Genomic DNA, 18,950 nt, shown 5'->3' with positions numbered 1-18,950 from the left:
TTTATTGTGTGTAAATCAGGCCTCAGTAAAGCTAATTTAGAAAAAACGATGAACCAAAAACAAAACGGTAAAGCAAAACCCAAAAAAGATGGAGGATGAAAGATTTTAAAGAAAAAGGTCTTAGTTCAAAAGATATTCACATTTATATACGTTGCATTGGTGCTTGAACATGATGGGGAATCTTTTTCAAAGAAATTAACCTATTTTAAAATGAACCGTGACTCTCTGGTCTGTGTTCTTTGATTTTTTTTCCCCCTCTTTCTTGTTTTATTTATTTTTTTTTGAGCAGCATTTCCCCAGCTCAGCTCACACTTGACTGAATACACTGATCGATTATCTGGGGATTAACTAAGCTTTCTCATTTCCTGCTTTCCATTTCTCGTCTCCAGCAGGCCAGTGGGCCTTTGTTGTCTGGCATGTGGACTGAGATAAGCTATCAGGGCATGTTTGTATTAGAAAAATGGTTGTAGATGGAACAGTTATAAATAGACTAACAGGTATTAAAGGTTACAGTCTTTGTTTTGGTTTAAGTCAAAAAGGGAGAAGAATAAATAAGATATTTAAGACAAGACAGACTAGTTCACATAAAATGAGATAGAAAAACAAATTCTCAAGGCTCCTACTGAATTTTCCTTTTTTTTTTTTTTAACCGAACTGTTTGAATTTGTTTATTGGCAAGTTGAAAATGTTTGCCAGCTATAATTGGGTTCCCATTATTAATATAGCAGGCTGACTTTATTTACATCACTAATGCTTTTTTTTTAAATTTTTTTAATTTTAATTTTAATTTTTTAACATTTATTTATCTTTGAGATAGACAGAGAGACGGAGCACGAATGAGGGAGGGTCAGAGAGAGGGAGACACAGAATCCGAAACAGGCTCCAGGCTCTGAGCTGTCAGCACAGAGCTCGATGCGGGGCTCGAACTCACGGACCGCGAGATCATGACCTGAGCCGAAGTTGGCCACCCAACCGACTGAACCACCCAGGCGCCCCCATCACTAATGATTTCTAAGCCTATATTAGTACTCCTTGAAAGTACTAATAATTAATTCTAAAACTCTTTGTGTTGCTAAAAGGTATTTTATTTTACTGTGTTACCAGCTCTGTAGTTTTGCACTTGAGTGCAGAAAGCAGTGGTACAAAAAGATTACCTAGAGAGAGAGGACTACTGCTGGATGCACGTAAAATAAGTATGTCCGTCCGTCTTTATAAAAGCTAGTGCTTCGGTGTAGTGTTGTAAGCTAAAAGTCTTTTACTTTCCTTTTCTTAAAAGTTCCTGTTGTTTCCTGTTGCTAGTTTTCCCAGGAAGCAGTACTGCTTGAAATGGCCACACTTGCCTAGACTCGCAGATTGCCACAGGAAGTCATCCAGCCTTTATCTTCTGCGTGCATGCTTCCAGCTCTTATAGGTGCACCATTTTTTCCAAGTACACTTTTTGTTTTATTTTCTTTTTTTAGTGTAGATCTATATATTTTTGTTTGAATCAAGCTTTAAATATTTCTCGACAGAATGAGTTCAAATTTTAGAAAGAAAAACAGTTTTAACTAAAACGAGAGGCTTCTTATCTAGATTTCCTTTCCTTTAACAAGAGTTTAGCTTCTGCCCAATAGCGGAAAGTCGGATCGTATAAATAACAGTATAGGCTTCTATTTTTTAATAGCATCTTACTCCTAAATGAATGTGTGCTTTCACATTTCCAGGCATGGTTCTGTTTGGGAAGCATGCTCGCTTACACGGTGTGAACGGGCAGGGTCCAAGGGGGAGGACCTCTGGGACCGTTCCTGTAGCACATTCCCTTCGTCCCATAGGGCAACTGTTCTGAGGTCTGGCCCATGGGTGTGCAGACTGTTTTCAGAATTACACTAAGACATCATTTGCCTTTTTCATTCTCCTTTCACGAGTGTACAGTGGAGTTTTACGAGGGTTAAATGACGTGTAATAACTCAATAGGTTGATGGTAGCATCTGATACGAAGAGTCTGTTTCCTTAAGCCATACATAAGAGATCTGTTGAAATGTAAGTCTTACTTGCTTCCTAAAGTTTTTGTTTGTTTTAAGATTTTTAGTTGGTTGGCCCAGTCGGTTGAGCTGGTGTCTGACTCTGATTTTGGCTCAGGTCATGATCTCACAGTTTGTGGGATCGAGCCCCGTGTTGGGCTCCATGCTGACAGTGTGAATGAAGTGTGTTTGGGATTTTCTCTCTCTCTCTCTCTCTCTCTCTCTCTCTCTCCCCCCCATGTCCCTCCTCCACTCACTCCGTTTCTGTCTCTCTCAAAATAAATAAACTTAATGAAAAATAAAAATTTTTGTTTGTTATAATTATTTATGTTAGTGTTAATAATGTTATTACTATTACTGCTAAAAGAATTAGTAAAAAATACCTCAAAATTTTTTATTTTTATTTTCCAATATAGTAAGTACTGATAAGACATAGTCCACATAAGTAAAAGTTCTTTGAACTTCTCAATAATTTTGAAGAGAGTAGGGAATCCTGAGTCTAACAAGTTTGAGAACCACTTTTATAAAGCATTTATCGACTCAGATCTTTTCAAGATATTTCAGCATCACTTTTTTTTTTAGACAGTTTCTTTAAAGTTTATTTATTTTGAGAGAGAGAGAGAGAGAGCGAGCGAGCGAGTGCTTGCAAGCAGGGGAGGGGCAGAGAGAGAATCTCAAACAGGCTCTGCACTGTTAGCACAGAGCCCAATGTGGGGCTTGATCTCAAAAAAAAGGGGGATCATGACCTGAACCAAAATCAAGCGTTGGACACTTACCTGACTGGGCCACCCAGGCGCCCCTCAGCATCAGTTTTTAATAGCAAAGTCTGTGTGATGTGTCTTTAATCGTAAGTTAGTAGTTTTTATTTTAAGAAATAATGTGATCGGGGCGCCTGGGTGGCTCAGTCGGTTGAGCGTCCGACTTCGGCTCAGGTCATGATCTCACGGTCCGTGAGTTTGAGCCCTGCGTCGGGCTCTGTGCTGACAGCTCGGAGCCTGGAGCCTGCTTCAGATTCTGTGTCTCCCTCTCTCTCTGACCCTCCCCCGTTCATGCTCTGTCTCTCTCTGTCTCAAAAATAAATAAACATTAAAAAAAAAATTTTTTTTTAAAAAAGAAATAATGTGATAATTTCAGTTTCATTTGTGAAACTTCTAGAGAATTTTGGAAGCCTGTAGCCCAGGCTTTTCCCCGTCTTTCTTTAACTCCTTTCTCACCACTACACCATCTGACCCTGTTGCTGGCTTGTGGTACAGCTCCCTGACTTTTCTAGCGAGGTCACCTAGAAGTGAGTAAAATCCCTGGAGGATGCAGAATTGACACGGCTGTTGCCACCATCACCAGGCACCGACCAGAGTACTGCAAAGATGTCCAACTTTGCACTATTTGAGCCTGAGTTTTTCAAAAAGGAAATTCACTGGACTGTTTAATTCCATTCAGTATGGATTAATGGCAGTTTGGCAATTTCTTGTGGTGCGGTCTGTTTTCCCTCCCTTATGGGGGAAATATTTGGATCCAGATAGAAAATTTGTGGTTGTAAGTTTATTTGATATAACCATAGCTGCTGGGAAAAGAGTGCTGGCTTTTAGGAAGGAATTTATTTTGGGTCTGGACAGCAAAACATTGGGGATCCGAGTACAGAGTCCTGATTTATCTGTGGTATGTCATCTTCCAAACTTCGCCTGTCAACCCAAACTTGAGACCTTTTCGGTCCTGAATCTGACACTTAGTGTTTTTGTCAGGATAATGTATGGGATACATGCAGTAAATTACAGGAATGCCCTTTAGCTTGGTGTGTCTGTGCTGATGTGTGAAGTCCGCCTTTAAGTATAGCTTATTCATGTATATGTGACATGAACTTGTTATTTAGGTTAAGAGTTTAGCTGGTGACCCCGCCTCCTGTCTTAGGAGTTTTCCCAAGGCTGCACTTGTGCTCAGTTTTGGTCTCTCCATGGCTAACAAAGGAATTTGCTGTCTGAACTTGTTACTTTTCCTGCATCGTGTGATCCTCGGCAGAAAATGCCTTAATAAGCTCGGATTTTATAGTTGGTGGTTGAGAAGATTTCATTTTCATGTACATTTTGGTCCTGCCAAAATACTGACTGACTTTACAGTGATTTTTGAAAATGACTTGTGATCAGCAGAGCCTGGGTTTCAGCACATTTTTAGCTGCATCATCTTTCCGGACGTTTGTATGTAACCAGGTATTTGCACAGCTTGGTTGTAAACACTGTGTCTGTGCTCCCAGGTTCCACCTTCTTGCTTCACCTGACTCATCTGATCGAAGGTGACTTCAGTCCTCTTACAGGATCCACATGCTGATGCAATCTCTTGAAAACAGTGTTTCGAATTGAGTGTCACAGGTTTGGAAAATATGCTTGTAACCTTGATTCTGGTGCCTGCAGCCAGTTAGCACCTTAGTCCAATGGATATGCTTGTTTCTCGGTTTCATTTATTGGTGCATTTATCCTTAAAGAATTCATTATGCTAGTTTTGAGTAGACCCCTGATAGTTCCAAGTTCTGTCCATTTGGAAATGCCAATAAATGATAAGTAGCCACTTGTATTCGGGTTCTCCAGAGAAACAGAACCAATAGGAGAGATACGTAGAGAGTACATGTCCCATGGGAATTGTCTCACGAGATTATGGAGACAGAGAAGTCCCATAATTTGCTCTCTGCAAGATGGCGAGCTAGGAAAGCAGGTGGCCGACTTTGTCCAGGTCCACGGGCCTGGTAACAGTGGAGCTAGTGGTGTAACTCCCTCCTTTGAGGCTGAAGGCCTGAGAACCAGGGGCCACTGGTATAAGTCCTGGAATTCGAAGGCCTAAGATCCAGGAGCTCTGATGTCTGATGGTAGGAAAAGATGTATGTCCCAGCTCAGGAAAAGAGAGTTCTGTGTTTCACCGTCGCCTTTTTGTTCCATTTAGCTCCAAAGAGATTGGGTAAAGCCTGCCCACCTGGGGGAAGTCAGATCTGTTTACTCAGCCTACTGAATAATCTCTTCTAGAAACAACCTCATGGATATACAGAGATGTTTTACCAGCTATTCGGGCATCCCTTAGCGCAGTCCAGTTGACACACAAAATTTTAACCAGGACTCCGCTAAACAGGACTATGAAACTCAAGTGGCATGGCTACCAGAAGGGACATGTGCTCAGTCCTTAAGGGTGGAGGATGTAGAAGGCGACTCCAGGTTTGGGTCCTTCAGCCTCAGCCCACCTGAGCACTTAAATACATCGGAGGGTGGATACGTTGTTTACTCAAGGGCAATAAGATATTTACTTGCCCTTAGGCCACTCTCTCAAAAAAAGGAAACACAGTGTTTAATGTCTTGCTACATTTGGGAGATGTGTGTATGACAGTCTGAAGAGGAGATACTCAGCTCTTTCTTCTCTTTTGAGAACAAGACTCTGGAGTCTGTGTTTTTGCTTTCTCGCCTGGTACCCATGGCAGAGCAGAACTCTGAGACGGCTGGACCTTGATGGCCAAGCCTTCCTTGGTGGCCCTTGTTACGTTTTTCTATGACTCTTTCTTTCATTGCATTTTGAGCTGTGATGGCTATAAGCCATTTTGATAGAAGGATAGAAAATGTTATCTCCCTAGTGCCTCATGGTAGCAGAGCAGTACCTTGAAATATTACAAGATCTTTCCTACGTGATTTCATATTGATTGATCTCAGTTCCGGTGTTTATCTACAAAGTTGATGTGATCCTCTGATATGGAAAACTTATCTTTAGATTGGATTCTTCTGTGCATATACCTGGATTGATCTTTGGCCTTGGAGAAGAATAGTGAGCTCTGACCGTGCTGTCCCTTCTTCCCTCCCTCAGAGTCAGGAATGATTCGAGCCTCGGAAGACTGTGTCCCCAAGGTCTTTTGAGGGTACTGTGGCCAACAGGCAACTCCTTGTGGGTGGAGGGGGACTCGGCAGGATGGAGGTGCCACTTTAAACTGACCGTGTGGCAGGCTGGAAGGCAGGCCATTTTGTCTGGCGGACCATGGCCCCTCACGCTGCAGGCCTTGTGTCCTCACACCAGTTGTTTTTGCAGATACATCTGAATTATACAGTAAACCTGTGGTATTCCTATCACTCTTACCCTTACTATCACCATGTTGTGGAAATGCGTGAAAAGTTTCTTTAAAAGGTATTTTCTTAAGCTATCTAGTATACAGGTATTAGCCATTGCTACTTCCACGATTTGTGGAAAATCCTGATTGGACATTTTGGCTTTAGAAAACAAGAATTTTGGTTTGATTTCATCTGACTCTGAATCTAGATCTTTCGTTACTTGAAATTCAAGCTCTCAAGAACAGAGCAGTTAAAATTTGAAGGAAACTCCCCAATTATTACCTCTAGCGAATTATTTTGACTTTGCAAAGTTGTTTATTTGATGGTATTAATCTTTATATCTTGGTTCATTGTCTTTGGCCTCTGTCACATGGCCGATCGTGGTGGAGGGACTAGCAGGGCTTGTTTGCAGGGCTTTGGGAGCCCTGGCGGTATCTGCTGGGAGCTTGTGAGGGACTGATGGGGCAGAGTTCTTTCCTGTGTAATGCAGGTGAATTTAAAATTGTTGTTGTTCCCATCTTGGGTTGGGGGCCTGCTCATATTGTATACAAGATTCCTCACACCCGTCCTGTTGGTCATTTATGAACTCCGACCACTCCCTCCACCCCCACCCCCACTCCTTTTATTTTTTCATATTGTGTTAAAATGTTTTTTTCCAGTGATACCACGACTGGTCCTAGGAAAGACTCAGATTGGCTGTTTAATCAATGAAAGTATTGCATTAATAACCATGAAAGATCTCTAGGAATGGAAATTTACTTCTGGGCCTTGGATCTTGCATTTATATGAGATGGTCGAATTGTGTGCTGCCCATAAAATGAACCAGTGTCCCTTCAACAGCAGCCTCCTGTTTGCCTTCCCTTCCCCCGAGGCCCCCCCCCCCCCCCCGCCTTTGCCAGCCGTCTCATTCTGAGTGTTTTACTTCGGTTCTGACTTTGTAGTTCATTAACCCTCAGTCCGTTGTCTGACATTCGTAGCTCTAGAAAGGCCCCTGTTCTGCTCCCAAACACCCGCTAGGCTGTTGGTCTTTTTTCCAAACCCAGGTGGGGATGGGTTTTGTCCTCCATTAAACTATTTCCTTAAATTTACATACATCCGTCCCTTCAGAGAAATCCAGGCCAGTGATGTGGAAGAATCCATAATTTAACCCAGAATCAGCTACTCTCCTTGTGTGCACAGTCCCTCCTTGAAACCTCACTGTGAGCATGTTGGGTGCGCTGCTCCTGGATGGTATTTTTTCCTTAGGGCTGGTACTTCCTATAACCTGCAGTCAGGCAGGCAGGCAGGCAAATCTCACTCTAAAGATAAAATGGTGGGAAATAATTTACTTCCCAGTGAGCTCTTCTCTGTATTCAGAAATACACCCCAGGGTGCCTTCACAGGGGCACCAAAATCTCCCCACTTCCCTCTTTACTCCGCATTCTGTTTAAAATGTGTCATTTATAACCACTTTGACCTTTGTGGAATTGTACAGTTATATCACTAGTTGGTAATGAGGCCTATTTGTTAGAAATACTTGATGTGCCTCTCAGATTGTTGCAAAAGTAGAGATTCTCCCCCCCTAATTTGCCACATGATTTATTTTTGTATTGCTATTACTAGCTTAATTTTCAATCTGAGAAAAACAACATATATAAGTGACCTCTTATAACTTGACTCCTATCTTCATCTGTAAAACACTGGTAGTAACACCCAACGTTTGTTATTTTTTATTTTTTCCAAGTTTATTTTTGAGAGAGAGTGTCAGCACAGAGCCTGACGCAGGGCTCAATCTCACAAACCGTGAGATCACGACCTGAGCGGAAGCCAAGAGTCGGATGCTTCGCCCATGGAGCTCCCTGGGAGCCCCCCGCCCAACATTTATTGAGAGCCAGTCCTGCTCTTCTTGCCCGTTTGTTTGCTCCTCACAGCCGGGTGCGGTGTACCGGTGGTGGTGGAGTTTCCCATCGTGTCCGTGTCCTGTGCCTGCCACAGAATTGAGGCTTGGAGAGGTCATTTGCCCAAGTCAGTTGCGAGCCCTGATTCAGACCTCGGTGATTCGGGCTAAATCAGACTATCTCTAAGTTGATTTTTGCTTTTAGTTTTCTGTGATTCTGAGCAGAAGTCTTTTTCTAGTGAACGGTGGGAAGAACATGCAGATTTCCCATGGTTAATGTTTGAGCCGCATGCACCTGTGTGTGTGAGTGGCATTGGGAGCACTGACTGGTCGAAGGGGTGCGCTCCGTTCCCTTTTGCTGTTCCTCAGTGCTCAGTCACTTCTGGAGAAGATGGCATTTTAATTTGTAAAAACCTCTTTAGTAGGGTACTGTTAGCGGATGCCATTATGTTGATGTAGAGAAGACAGGAGGGACTCTCCCAGTGCGGCTTATTTATCTACTGGTTTTGTCTGGGGACAAAACCTAGATGTAAGTGTATAAAACGGAATGCGACCCTAGAAATCATCTCATTCCCTCCCCTCACTTGTCAGATGCCAGGTGACTCACTAAGGTTGCCCCCAGCTGACTAAGTGATTGCAGACAGGACTAGAAGGCTCGATTACTTAATTTTAGTCTAGTACCCTCTGAAACGACATACTGCTTCCCTCTGGATGTTTGATCGTTAACTTTCCGGCCTATTTAGGACGATTATGTCTATTAGAGCTATTTATATTTGTTCAGAACTTTTGTTAACTGTGAATCTACCTTTTATTGTGTTGTATCCAGAATTAAGATTCGGAGGCCTTTTTTTTTTTTTTTTGACACAATGCTGCCACTCCCTGGTTATTAGATAGTACTGCATTATGAAATCCAGCAGGGTTTCGGCTGCCTTTGTAAGGTCTCTTATTAGGAGTCGTAAATCTAGGCACAAATATACCAGAGCAGTAAGACAGAGAGAGAGAGAGACAGAGAGAGAGAGAGAGAGACAGACAGAGAGAGAGAGAGAGAGAGAGAGAGTGTGTGTGCGTGTGTGTGTATGTATGTGCGTGCGTGCGTGCGTGTGGCCATTAAGTGTGCCAGGGTCAGAATTTAATATAGATATTATACCTTGAAAGGTCCCCAGAATCACTGGCTTGGTGTTCTGAAAAACAGACATTGTATGATTGCCAGTTCTGGTACCTTTGAAAGCTTACTTCGGGTGCCCTTCTGGTGTTCAGACATCTCAGATGTGTTAAAGAAATGCGTAGAAGCGTAGATTTCAGAACATAGTTGCTCAGACTGCCGGTAGATCTGAATTCCTTTGAGCCCCGTTAAGTAGTTCATTACTGTGAGCATTGAGGCATCCCTTAGTAGCTCAAGGACTGGAGAGCACTGTCATCTGGTGAAGGAAACCACATTCTGGTGAAGAAATAGCTCCTACGGTTCTCAGCAGAGTTCTTGAAATCTTTCTGTGAAGCTCTGGTGAGCATCAGCTACCAACAGAAACCGTTGCCCTCTTGAGCGCCTACTCAGTTCCAGCGCGTTTCCGTTCCTCTCATTCCTTCGATAGTCCGTTGGGTAGGTTTCAGTGTTCCCGTTTTGCAGAAAAGGGGAGACTCAGAATATGATTAACACGCCCAGAGTCATATAGCTAGGAACTGGTGGAGATGCAGTTTGAACCCAACGGTGGCAGGCCTCACTGTGTTCGTATTTACATTCCATGTTCCCCGCCTGGTAGTGCTTAAACCGGGGTTGTTTTGGTCATCGTTCCAGTTTAGCTTTCCATAAAAAGGACACTGTTAGACCATTGGTTTTCCACTGGGGGGTAATATCGTCCCCCCAGGGGACATTTGGCAACGTGTGGAGACGTTTTTTTGCTCATCACGATGAGGGGGAGGGGTGCTGCTGGCATTTAGTGTTTGGAGGCCAGGGGTGCCGCTCGGTACCCGGCAGCGTGCAGGGCAGGCACCCGTGCCAGACTTCCCTGGACCAAATGTCAGGAATGCTGACGGTGAGAACCCCTGCATTAGGCGGCGCGTTACCCCGAGTTCATCCTTGAGTAGCTGCACACAGGCTCCACCCCTCCCCTGCTTCGTCTCTTTCTGTGAAGATGCCCTCATCCTGGCCCTGCTGTTTGTGGCTGGGCCCCGGGAGGAAACTGGTCTCCCGGCTGCTCTCTCGCGGCCTGGTGTGTTGTCCCTCACTGCCTGTGTGCTTGGTCAGCAAGGCAGATGGAGGACCTCGCTTGTCCAGAGAGAAACCCACTTAAAGGCCACGTTGAAGTCGGAATCCGAGTTCCCTCAGGACCGTGCCGCGGGTTCTCCTGTGCTGCGTGCCTGTGGGCCGTGGGGGTGCATCCTGTACTTGTTCTGTCTTGCCTCTGGCTTGGTGTCTTCCCCAGATCTCCTCCTTTGCCTGGAAAGAATCCACTGAGGTCTTTCCCACTGTTCCCCCAGGTCAGATGTTGCCTCCTCCCCAATCCTCCGCAGGGAGTAATTGCTCTTGAGGATAAACTCGTGTATGTAACACTTACTCTTTTTATGCAACATACTGACTCGTCCTCATTTTCCCACCTTTCGTATAAACAGTATAGAACGTAAAAGTGAAAAATGGGTAAAAACTGAAAAGTACCCGTTATGTAGGGTTATTCTTTCTATACAGTCTCTTTTTTTCAAATCAGTAGTGATGCCCTATTTTTGTAGGCCTATTTGACACAGTTAATTATACAGTACGGATCTTGGTGTTTATGATACTTACTTTGGAATAGTGCTTCTTCGCATTCAAGTTCATCAAGACTTTGACAGTGCTTTTCTTTCTGGTCATTTAAATAGCTTTAGTATTTTTCAGTAAAGGTTTTTTGTTGTTTTTGTTGTTGTTTTGCCTTTCTGGCCATTTAGTGAAGACTATATACATACCTCTTATTTAAGCAGAAAGCAGCTTGCTTCATTAAAGAGGCTCCTTTGACATATTTTAGGACTTAGTCATCTCCTTCATAAACATGAAGCATGTCTCAAATTTTAGCTCTCTTTCATTTCTGACTCACCTGCTGACTTGTGATGGGAAGGTAGACGTTGCTAAGGGGAATGATACAGCAGCATTTATCTTGGGGAGGTCTCTTAAGCCCCCACCTGGGTTAGGAATTACTTTATGAGGCCATGGGAAGCCTTGGTGCACTGCCATGTTCAGAGGTCTCACGACCAAGGTGTACCAAGACAGTCTCCCTCGGGCCGTGGCCCCATAGCCTTCAAATAGAAGGGCAGTGTTTCATCTTTTATGCTTTGAATGGAAGCATAACCAGGAACAAAGTTGACTTCTGGGCATAACATGTTTCAGTGTCCCACGAACATTTAGGGGCCCCTGATCATCATAGAACTCATTATTATTCACAAATATTTATGTACAAGTTCTGTTCTCTGGAAATTGGAAGACAATTAAGGTAGGGTCCCTGCTCCATTGGACTCCTGGTACCTTCACCACCACCCATAGTTTGCTGTATTAGTTTGCCTTGTATCAATAACGTGGATGGGGATGTAATTAGTCTGGGTGATTGGCACACCTTGGAGACATGACTTTGTGCCAGGCCTTGCACGGTAAGGTTTTTCTAACTTATTGCCTTTAAAGGCCTTGACACTGTGCTAATGCAGTTTATAAATACTTATCAAAATGTGGAAGAATTAAGATAGAAGAAGGATGTATTCGTGTAGTTTTGTATAGTTAATGCTAAATAAAACTATACTATTCATTGAATTAATCAAGCTGGGGGGAGATTTATAGGTTCAAGTTTGGTCTCCTTTGGTTTCCTGGATTAAGGTTTTGAGCAGTAGGGTCAGAGGGATGCTAAGGCCGGGATTAAAAATAAGTTTGACCTTATCATTGACTTCTGTATTTTTGTGGCCCTGTGGTAATTGTGAGTCTCCCTCTCTGCCTCTCCACCTGTTTACAGGGGCTTTTGATCATGGGTATGGTATACAGCTGTGGGCACCCGAAATCCTGTTCCTAATGCTGTTAGATTTTCCTTTTCAGAGTAAGAGGGACCATCTACTCATGAACGTCAAATGGTACTACCGTCAGTCTGAAGTTCCAGATTCTGTGTACCAGCATTTGGTTCAGGATCGGCATAACGAAAATGGTAAATAAGTCCTTCTGGTTTGATTCTTACGTTTTCTAGCTTTGGACAAGGTTATTTCTTAAAACATTCATTAAATGGAGATAACCACTATGAAAAACTTTCTCTAAAAAAGCTTTTCATAACTGAGAGCATTACCGGAATGTTTATTTATTTAGTTAGTTAGTTTTGCTGAGTTCGTTCATTATTTTTGCCTTAAAAAAAACCCCAAACAACCAGAGAGATGCGCCAATAACATCTTCCCCTTAAACTTGGACTAGAGATAGCTCTTCTTTGGAAATAACAGTAATTCCATTTCTAAAATTCCTTTTTCTCCCCTAATGATGAGCTAATAATACCGAAAACATCATGATTCCGTTTTATTTCTTTTCTCCTTTTCAATAATCTCTATGATTGAACTTCTCTGCATCCAGGGCTGTGAACTTCAGTTTTGAAAGCATAGCTTTCCTGAAGGGTTTGCAATTCAGTTTGCGTCTTAACTTTTAGAGTGATCAGGAAGGTAGCTCAGAGATTCTTAGTTTTTCTTGCTCTGGCATTGTAGTTTCTACCCAGTAACTTTGTTGACATGTGAGATATGCACATAAAATGTGTATTGCGTTTGTTCAGATGTGTATAATCATGCATTTTTACTGATTTTTCAAGTGTTGGGCCTCACGCTTAACTGATTCACATTTGTCACCCACTAATCATATGAGTTAGAATTTGTCACTACCCACTTTCAGATGAGGAAATCGAGGCACATGAGATGCCCAAGGAGTTGCCAAGGCGACATGTCTTCTCAGCGGGCCTGGCCAGGCTGGAATCCAGCTGCCTCTACTCTTCCTTTCCCACTCGTCCGCACTGCTTCTGAGTCAACAAAGCATAGCCAAACAGTTTTGAGGAATGATGTTCTTTCATAACTCATTAGGCTTTTCTTCTTTGAAAACTATAAACATTTCTGTTAAGGCAGTTAAATTATGGTTCCTGGTTAAAAATAGTAACTTGGTTATTTTTTTCTACAGAAACAGTGCAATTTCACTCCATCCTGGAATATTTAGCAATAAGAAATTAAACAGGATCATTAATTATGTCAGTAATTTACACGTTTGCTAAAATGTGATCATTGTTTCTTCTGTTTTTTTCTTCGTTTTTTCATTAATTGCTTAATGCATTTCAGCAAACTGTGGGGATTTAATAAGGGTGTAAAACACATCCAGCAAGATACTTGTTTCCTGTTATGCCTGCCATACATTATTCCTCCTGACCAGACCTGGTTATTTATTGTACTTTCTTTAGTGGGAGGTGAACCTGAAAGAAAAATCTAGCAAAAATTTTCCCAAATGTTTTGGGAGGCTCAATTTTAATATCCTCTCAATTAATTTTTTTGACAGACTCTGGAAGAGAACTTGTCATTACAGACCCGGTCATCAAGAACCGAGAGCTCTTCATTTCTGACTACGTCGACACGTATCATGCTGCTGCCCTCAGGTGAGCGCCAGAGACATGGTCTTTGCTGTGAAGGAGCGGCCGTCGAGCATGGCGGGTCGAGCAGCCTAAGCCATATGGGTCTCTTTTGATAATCATGATGTTAATCAGACTACTCTTGTGTCTCAGTACAAGTTAGTACACCACCACTCACTCCAGTGTTAACTTTGTGGGTGATTGGGATTTCAGAGGTTACCTGTGCTTTCACTAATCTGTGTGGGAGAAAAGAAACCAATATAAGAAAAAAACTTTTGACGCCCTCTCTGTAGTTTTGTATCTTTGTGTCCTTGGTAGTATGCTGGTATTGAAAATTAGTATCCTGGCACTGGTTGCTGAAGTTCTTAGGGTGACGTGTTACGATGGTCTGCAGATTATTTTGTCAAGAATCAGTTACTTCCACTAGAAAAGGTGGAGAGATGGGTGAAACAAATATGGCAGCATGGCTTGAGAGTCTAAGCAAGGTTTATAGGAAGTTTTAGCAACCTGTTTATTCTTTGAATTTTTTGTATGTATGAAAAATTTCCTACCAGAAAGCTTGGCGTTAGGGAGAATATATTGAAGATTTTATTCTGAGGAAGGAGGTAACATTGCAGATAGTCTTAGGTAATTATGCCAAAGAGTGACCATAAGCCCCTACTTTGCACTTTCTGGCGTTTTCTGTCCCTTTCAGGAAAAGGTGATATATGCGTGCGTACACACACACACACACACACACACACACACACACACATCTTCATCCTGGTATATTTCGCATGTATGTGGAAGACTGTGGGCTTCTTAAGTAGTAGAGGAAGTAAGACAAGTAATAGTTTTGTAATTCTTTCCCAACCAGAAAGAATAAAGTGGTGAAAGACTACTTTCTTTGTTAAAAATAGAAAAAAAAAGTCATAGGGATTTACTTGCTTCTAACTGAGCTATAATGAGATCCAATAATTTCTCCATTATGTTGCTCAAATGGCGTTCAGTGAAACCATCTGGAGTCTCCTGTGCAAAGCTATATAGCTAAAGCCAGTTATTTCAAGGCGAATTAGTAGCAACTTTTAGGGCAGGTTTGGGTCATTGTTTTGGGCCAGAATATCTTTCCTATGATCTCCTTCGCAGCTACTCAGCTCAGCCATTGTAGGGCAAAAGTCATAGGCAACAAGTAAATAAATGAGGTGCTGTGCACCAGTAACTATGGACGCTGACATTTGAATTTCATTTAATTTCCACGTCAGGAGATATTATTCTTCTTTTGATTTCTTTTTTAGCCATTTAAAAATGTAAAAGCTATTGTTTGTTCTGCAACTGTATAAAAAACGGGCATTGGGCCAGATTGGCCAATCCCTGCTGTAGGGGAAGGAGCGAATATGGTTAGATTTGGCTTTTTACAAGACTTTAGATACATTTAGAGAATTTCCCTGGTGTTTTATCAACGTCTTCCAAAGTTCCCAGAAGCCTTTCGTGTCTTTGTGGCAGTGACTTTGCAATCTTAAACTCGAACACTGAATGAAACAAGTTAATGGATAGATGGATGGAACCATTAAATTGTTAGTGAAGACAAGTGGCTTGATCTTGAAATACTTTCTTATCTTGATATATATCTTATCTTGATATATATGCTTCTCCCCTCCTATTTTCATCTTGTGTCATTGGTTGAGGTAAATGATTTTAAAAAACGTAGAGTTAAAGTTAAATAAAGATGTCACAGGGCGACTGGGTGGCTCAGTCTGTTGAGTGTCTGACTTCGGTCATGATTTCCCGGCTTGTGAGTTTGAGCCCCACCCTGGGTTCTGTGCTGACAGCTTGGAGCCTGGAGCCTGGAGCCTGGACATGCTTAAGATTCTGTGTCTCCCTCTCTCTCTGCCCCCTCCCCTGCTCACGCTCTTTCTCTCTCAAAAATAAACAAACATTAATAAATAAATATGTGAGACACATAACAGTGGTTATTCAATGTGTTTTGATAGATTTAATTGAAATGAATATATTTGAATATTAGCGGCTATTCAGATTTGTGGAATCATTTTATACTCTTTTACCCTTTTTAGAAGAACCAGTTGTCCCACGTAATTCCACCTGGACCTAGTAAACCTACTTTTACTGGGTTTCCAGTCATATACTTTCTGGAGATATGTAATTGTGTAGTCACTGTCCCTTCCCTGGCCACCAAAGGGCTGGAATGCTACTGGTAATTCCTTATCTTCTTTTCACTGTGTATGTGACCAGAACCCTTATGGACTAGTCTTTTCTTCCTGTGGTATTTTCTTTGAAGTGGTCATAAAGTGGTTCCATTCTAGCTGTCGTCTCAAATTTGATTTTGTTAGCTTCAAATAGAACCTCTGTGTATAACCTGACAATTGGATTTTTTTTCCCCAAAGATTGCGGATCGTAGTGGTCACACAGTTATTGAATGATCTGGCCTAGTAGGTGCTTAGTAAATACTTGTGGCTGGCTTGATGTTTGTCTGCATCTGTATTGCAGACAAACTGCATTTGTCTGACATTTGAGCTCATCTGTATGGTTCTTACTGTTACTACTTAGTAATCTGGCCAGGCTCTCAGCAACAGAGCGCTTCCTGTAAGATCTTCTCCCATAAAAGCAGATTTCTCCCCCAGGAATCTTTATTGTTCTCTTTCATTTTAACAAAACTAGATTAATTTTAAAATACAGTGTGGGCTGGGGAGATTAACCTTTAGTTTTTTCTTCCACTTATTTCCTGCCCATTTATCCACAGGAAGAATTTTTCTTCCTCTATAGATATAAAGCAGTTCTGCCAAAAATAAATTCAGCTTTGGGGGGCCTGCGTGGCTTAGTCGGTTAAGCATCTGACTTTGCTCAGGTCATGATCTCACCACTTGTGAGTTTGAGCCCTGCATCAGGCTCTATGCTGACAGTTCAGAGCCTGGAGCCTGCTTTGGATTCTGTGTGTCCTTCTCTCTCTGTCCTTCCTCTGCTTACACTCTGTCTCTCTTTCTCTCAAAAATAAATAAACATTTGGAAAAATAAAAAATAAATTCAGTTTTGAAAGAGACAAAATAGTCCGTAGGAACGTGAAAAAGGGTCAGATGAATGTAGTGGCAAACATGGAAGAGAAAAAAAAGAAAGAAAAAGACTGATAGCGTTAGTGCTTGGCACCCTTCTTGTCAAAGATCATAGTGCTCAGCTCGGTGGGTTCCTGGGACCCGTAATTCTGAGGCGGCTCCTGCCATGGCATTCCCTAAGGAGGAGAGTGCTGCAGTGCTTTCTCTCTTTCAAGCTGGTGTGAGGGTCAGGTGATAAAGGGGGAGGGAGCGCTTTGTCCTCTAGCCCTCAAGAATCAGAAGGGAGACAGAAATCCTCTGCAGCCTGTTTTCTGTAAGCTGAGTGTTTCCTTCCCCAAACGAAATTCACTCCCAGAGGGACTGTGGGACCATTCGTTACGGAGACCTGTGTTGAGGTCCAGCACTGCTGCTTGGCTGCTGTGTTTTAAGTCTTGCCTTGGCTGTCCCTCATCCCTGCCTTTCAAGCTAAGTTTATCCGGCTGTTTGTTTTCTTTTCGTTACATTTATCAGTAGCCATATGGTGCAGTTAGTATCTTGAGAGAAGTAGTTTTGAGTTCTCCCCAGTAGCTAAGTATTTTGGGCCCATGCTGGTATAATAGAAAAAACACCAGACTACAACGAGAAGGCTGCAGTTTGAATCCTGGCTCTGCCACATAGTTTTTTCACCGAGGTCAAGTTTGTTAAACTTTTGAGGCATCCTTTTGACAAGCTTACGCAAGGCCACGTGATTAAGTGACAGCACCCTGAAGCAAACACACATATTTTGGTCCTACATCCAGTCAGATAATGGATGTGAAAGGGTCTCTCAGAGTGCCTCACACTCAGTAGCATGGGGAGTGCTTACTTACGGTCATTGAATCTGAATTGGGTTCTTTTTTTTTTTTTTTTTTTTAATGCTTATTTATTTGAGAGAGAGAGGGAGGGAGAGAGAAACCGAAGGAGGCTCCAGGCTCTGAGCTATCAGCACAGAGCCCGACACGGGGCTCGAACTCACAAGCCATGAGATCATGACCTGAGCCGAAGTTGGATGCTTGAGCGACTGAGCTACCCAGGTGCCCCTGAATTGGGTTCTTAAAGCAAAAAAGGAAGAAAAGAAAAAATGCAATTAAACGTAGTTCTGTACCAAGTTATTGATGGTACGATTATTCAGCATCCATTTATTTTACTTTTTTGTGGCCTCTTGGCTGGATTGATTGGCTATTCCGATTACTTCGGGTACGGGAGGGAGAGTTGAGCTCCAGGAGCCACCTTTAGACGCTCCGAGAATGAGCAGATAAACCTGCTCTGAGAACAAGCAGATAAATTTTATGACGCTAAATAAAAATTATAGCTTGCAGTTTGTTTGCTATGTTACTTCTTTTTCACCCTAAGGATCATGTTTTATTGATGATCAAAGAAAGGATCTAGAGAGATTGCTTTGTGATTGGATTGTGAGCATGTGACCTGGGCAGCATTTTCAGGTTTACTGTGTACCTGTAACTGTGAATTCCCAAATATCGTAAATGTCTCAACGACTGAAGGGCTGTTTCCCAACTTCCTGATTATCTGCCTCTTACTTCAAGGAATCGCTTGGGGAAAAACATGTCCTCAGGTAGGGCAGGTGCCAAGCTGTCATCTTGGCTAGGAATTTGTCTTCTAGGAATATGTTTTAGAGTGAGTTTTCTGGAGCCTTTCCCAGCCAGAAAACCCTAGCCTCGCTCTGCAGGGTTTCTAATCTTCCCCTTTTCATCCTGAATTAATTGATCTCTTCACTTTGTTCTGGGCAGCTAGGGTTGTACATGCAGTGATTGATGCAGACTGAGTGCATCTCCATGCAGTTCCCCAGCCATTTTTGGCACTGACACAACTCCTTTAGCTCCTGTGGGTCCCCTGATGAGTGTCCGGACGCCTCAGAGCATTTAGTTTTACAGTTCCAGGGTTCATTTCCTGGCTTTGATCAACTGTTGTTTTAATATGTAAAATAACTTCGACCTACAGCATTTTTATTGTTTTGTCCATATGTGCTTAAGTACTTCATTAGACACCATAGCTGGATGGTCCTTTCTTTCTTTCTTTCTTTCTTTCTTTCTTTCTTTCTTTCTTTCTTTCTTTCTTTCTTTCTTTCCTTCCTTCCTTCCTTCCTTCCTTCCTTCCTTCCTTCCTTCCCTCCTTCCGTCTTTCCTTCCTTTCCTTCCTTCCTTCCTTCCTTCCTTCCTTCCTTCTTTCCTTCCTTCCCTCCCTTCCTTCCTTCCTTCCTTCCTTCCTTCCTTCCTTCCTTCCTTCCTTCCCTCCTTCCCTCCTTCCTTCCTTCCTTCCTTCCTTCCCTCCCTCCCTCCCTCCCTCCTTCCTTCCTTCTTTCCTTCCTTCCTTCCCTCCTTCCTTCCTTCCTTCCCTCCTTC

General features: G+C 42.5%; 1 protein-coding gene across 4 annotated transcripts in view; it reads left to right on the top strand.

Annotated features, from left to right (window-relative positions):
- Positions 1–18,950, top strand: part of RERE (arginine-glutamic acid dipeptide repeats) — a 426,631-nt gene that overhangs the window by 240,176 nt on the left and 167,505 nt on the right. For all 4 annotated transcript variants that reach the window (XM_040460361.1, XM_040460352.1, XM_040460343.1 and 1 more), the window contains 2 exons: positions 11,986–12,091; positions 13,459–13,555. In XM_040460361.1, coding sequence (XP_040316295.1) covers positions 11,986–12,091; positions 13,459–13,555 — 203 coding nt within the window. The remainder of the gene's footprint in view (positions 1–11,985; positions 12,092–13,458; positions 13,556–18,950) is intronic.

This window comes from Herpailurus yagouaroundi, unplaced genomic scaffold (assembly GCF_014898765.1).
Source record: "Herpailurus yagouaroundi ecotype Mexico unplaced genomic scaffold, PumYag 77, whole genome shotgun sequence".
Taxonomy (NCBI): Eukaryota; Metazoa; Chordata; class Mammalia; order Carnivora; family Felidae; genus Herpailurus; species Herpailurus yagouaroundi.
The sequence above is the reverse complement of the archived record's forward strand: the minus strand, read 5'-3'. Positions and strand labels throughout refer to the sequence as shown.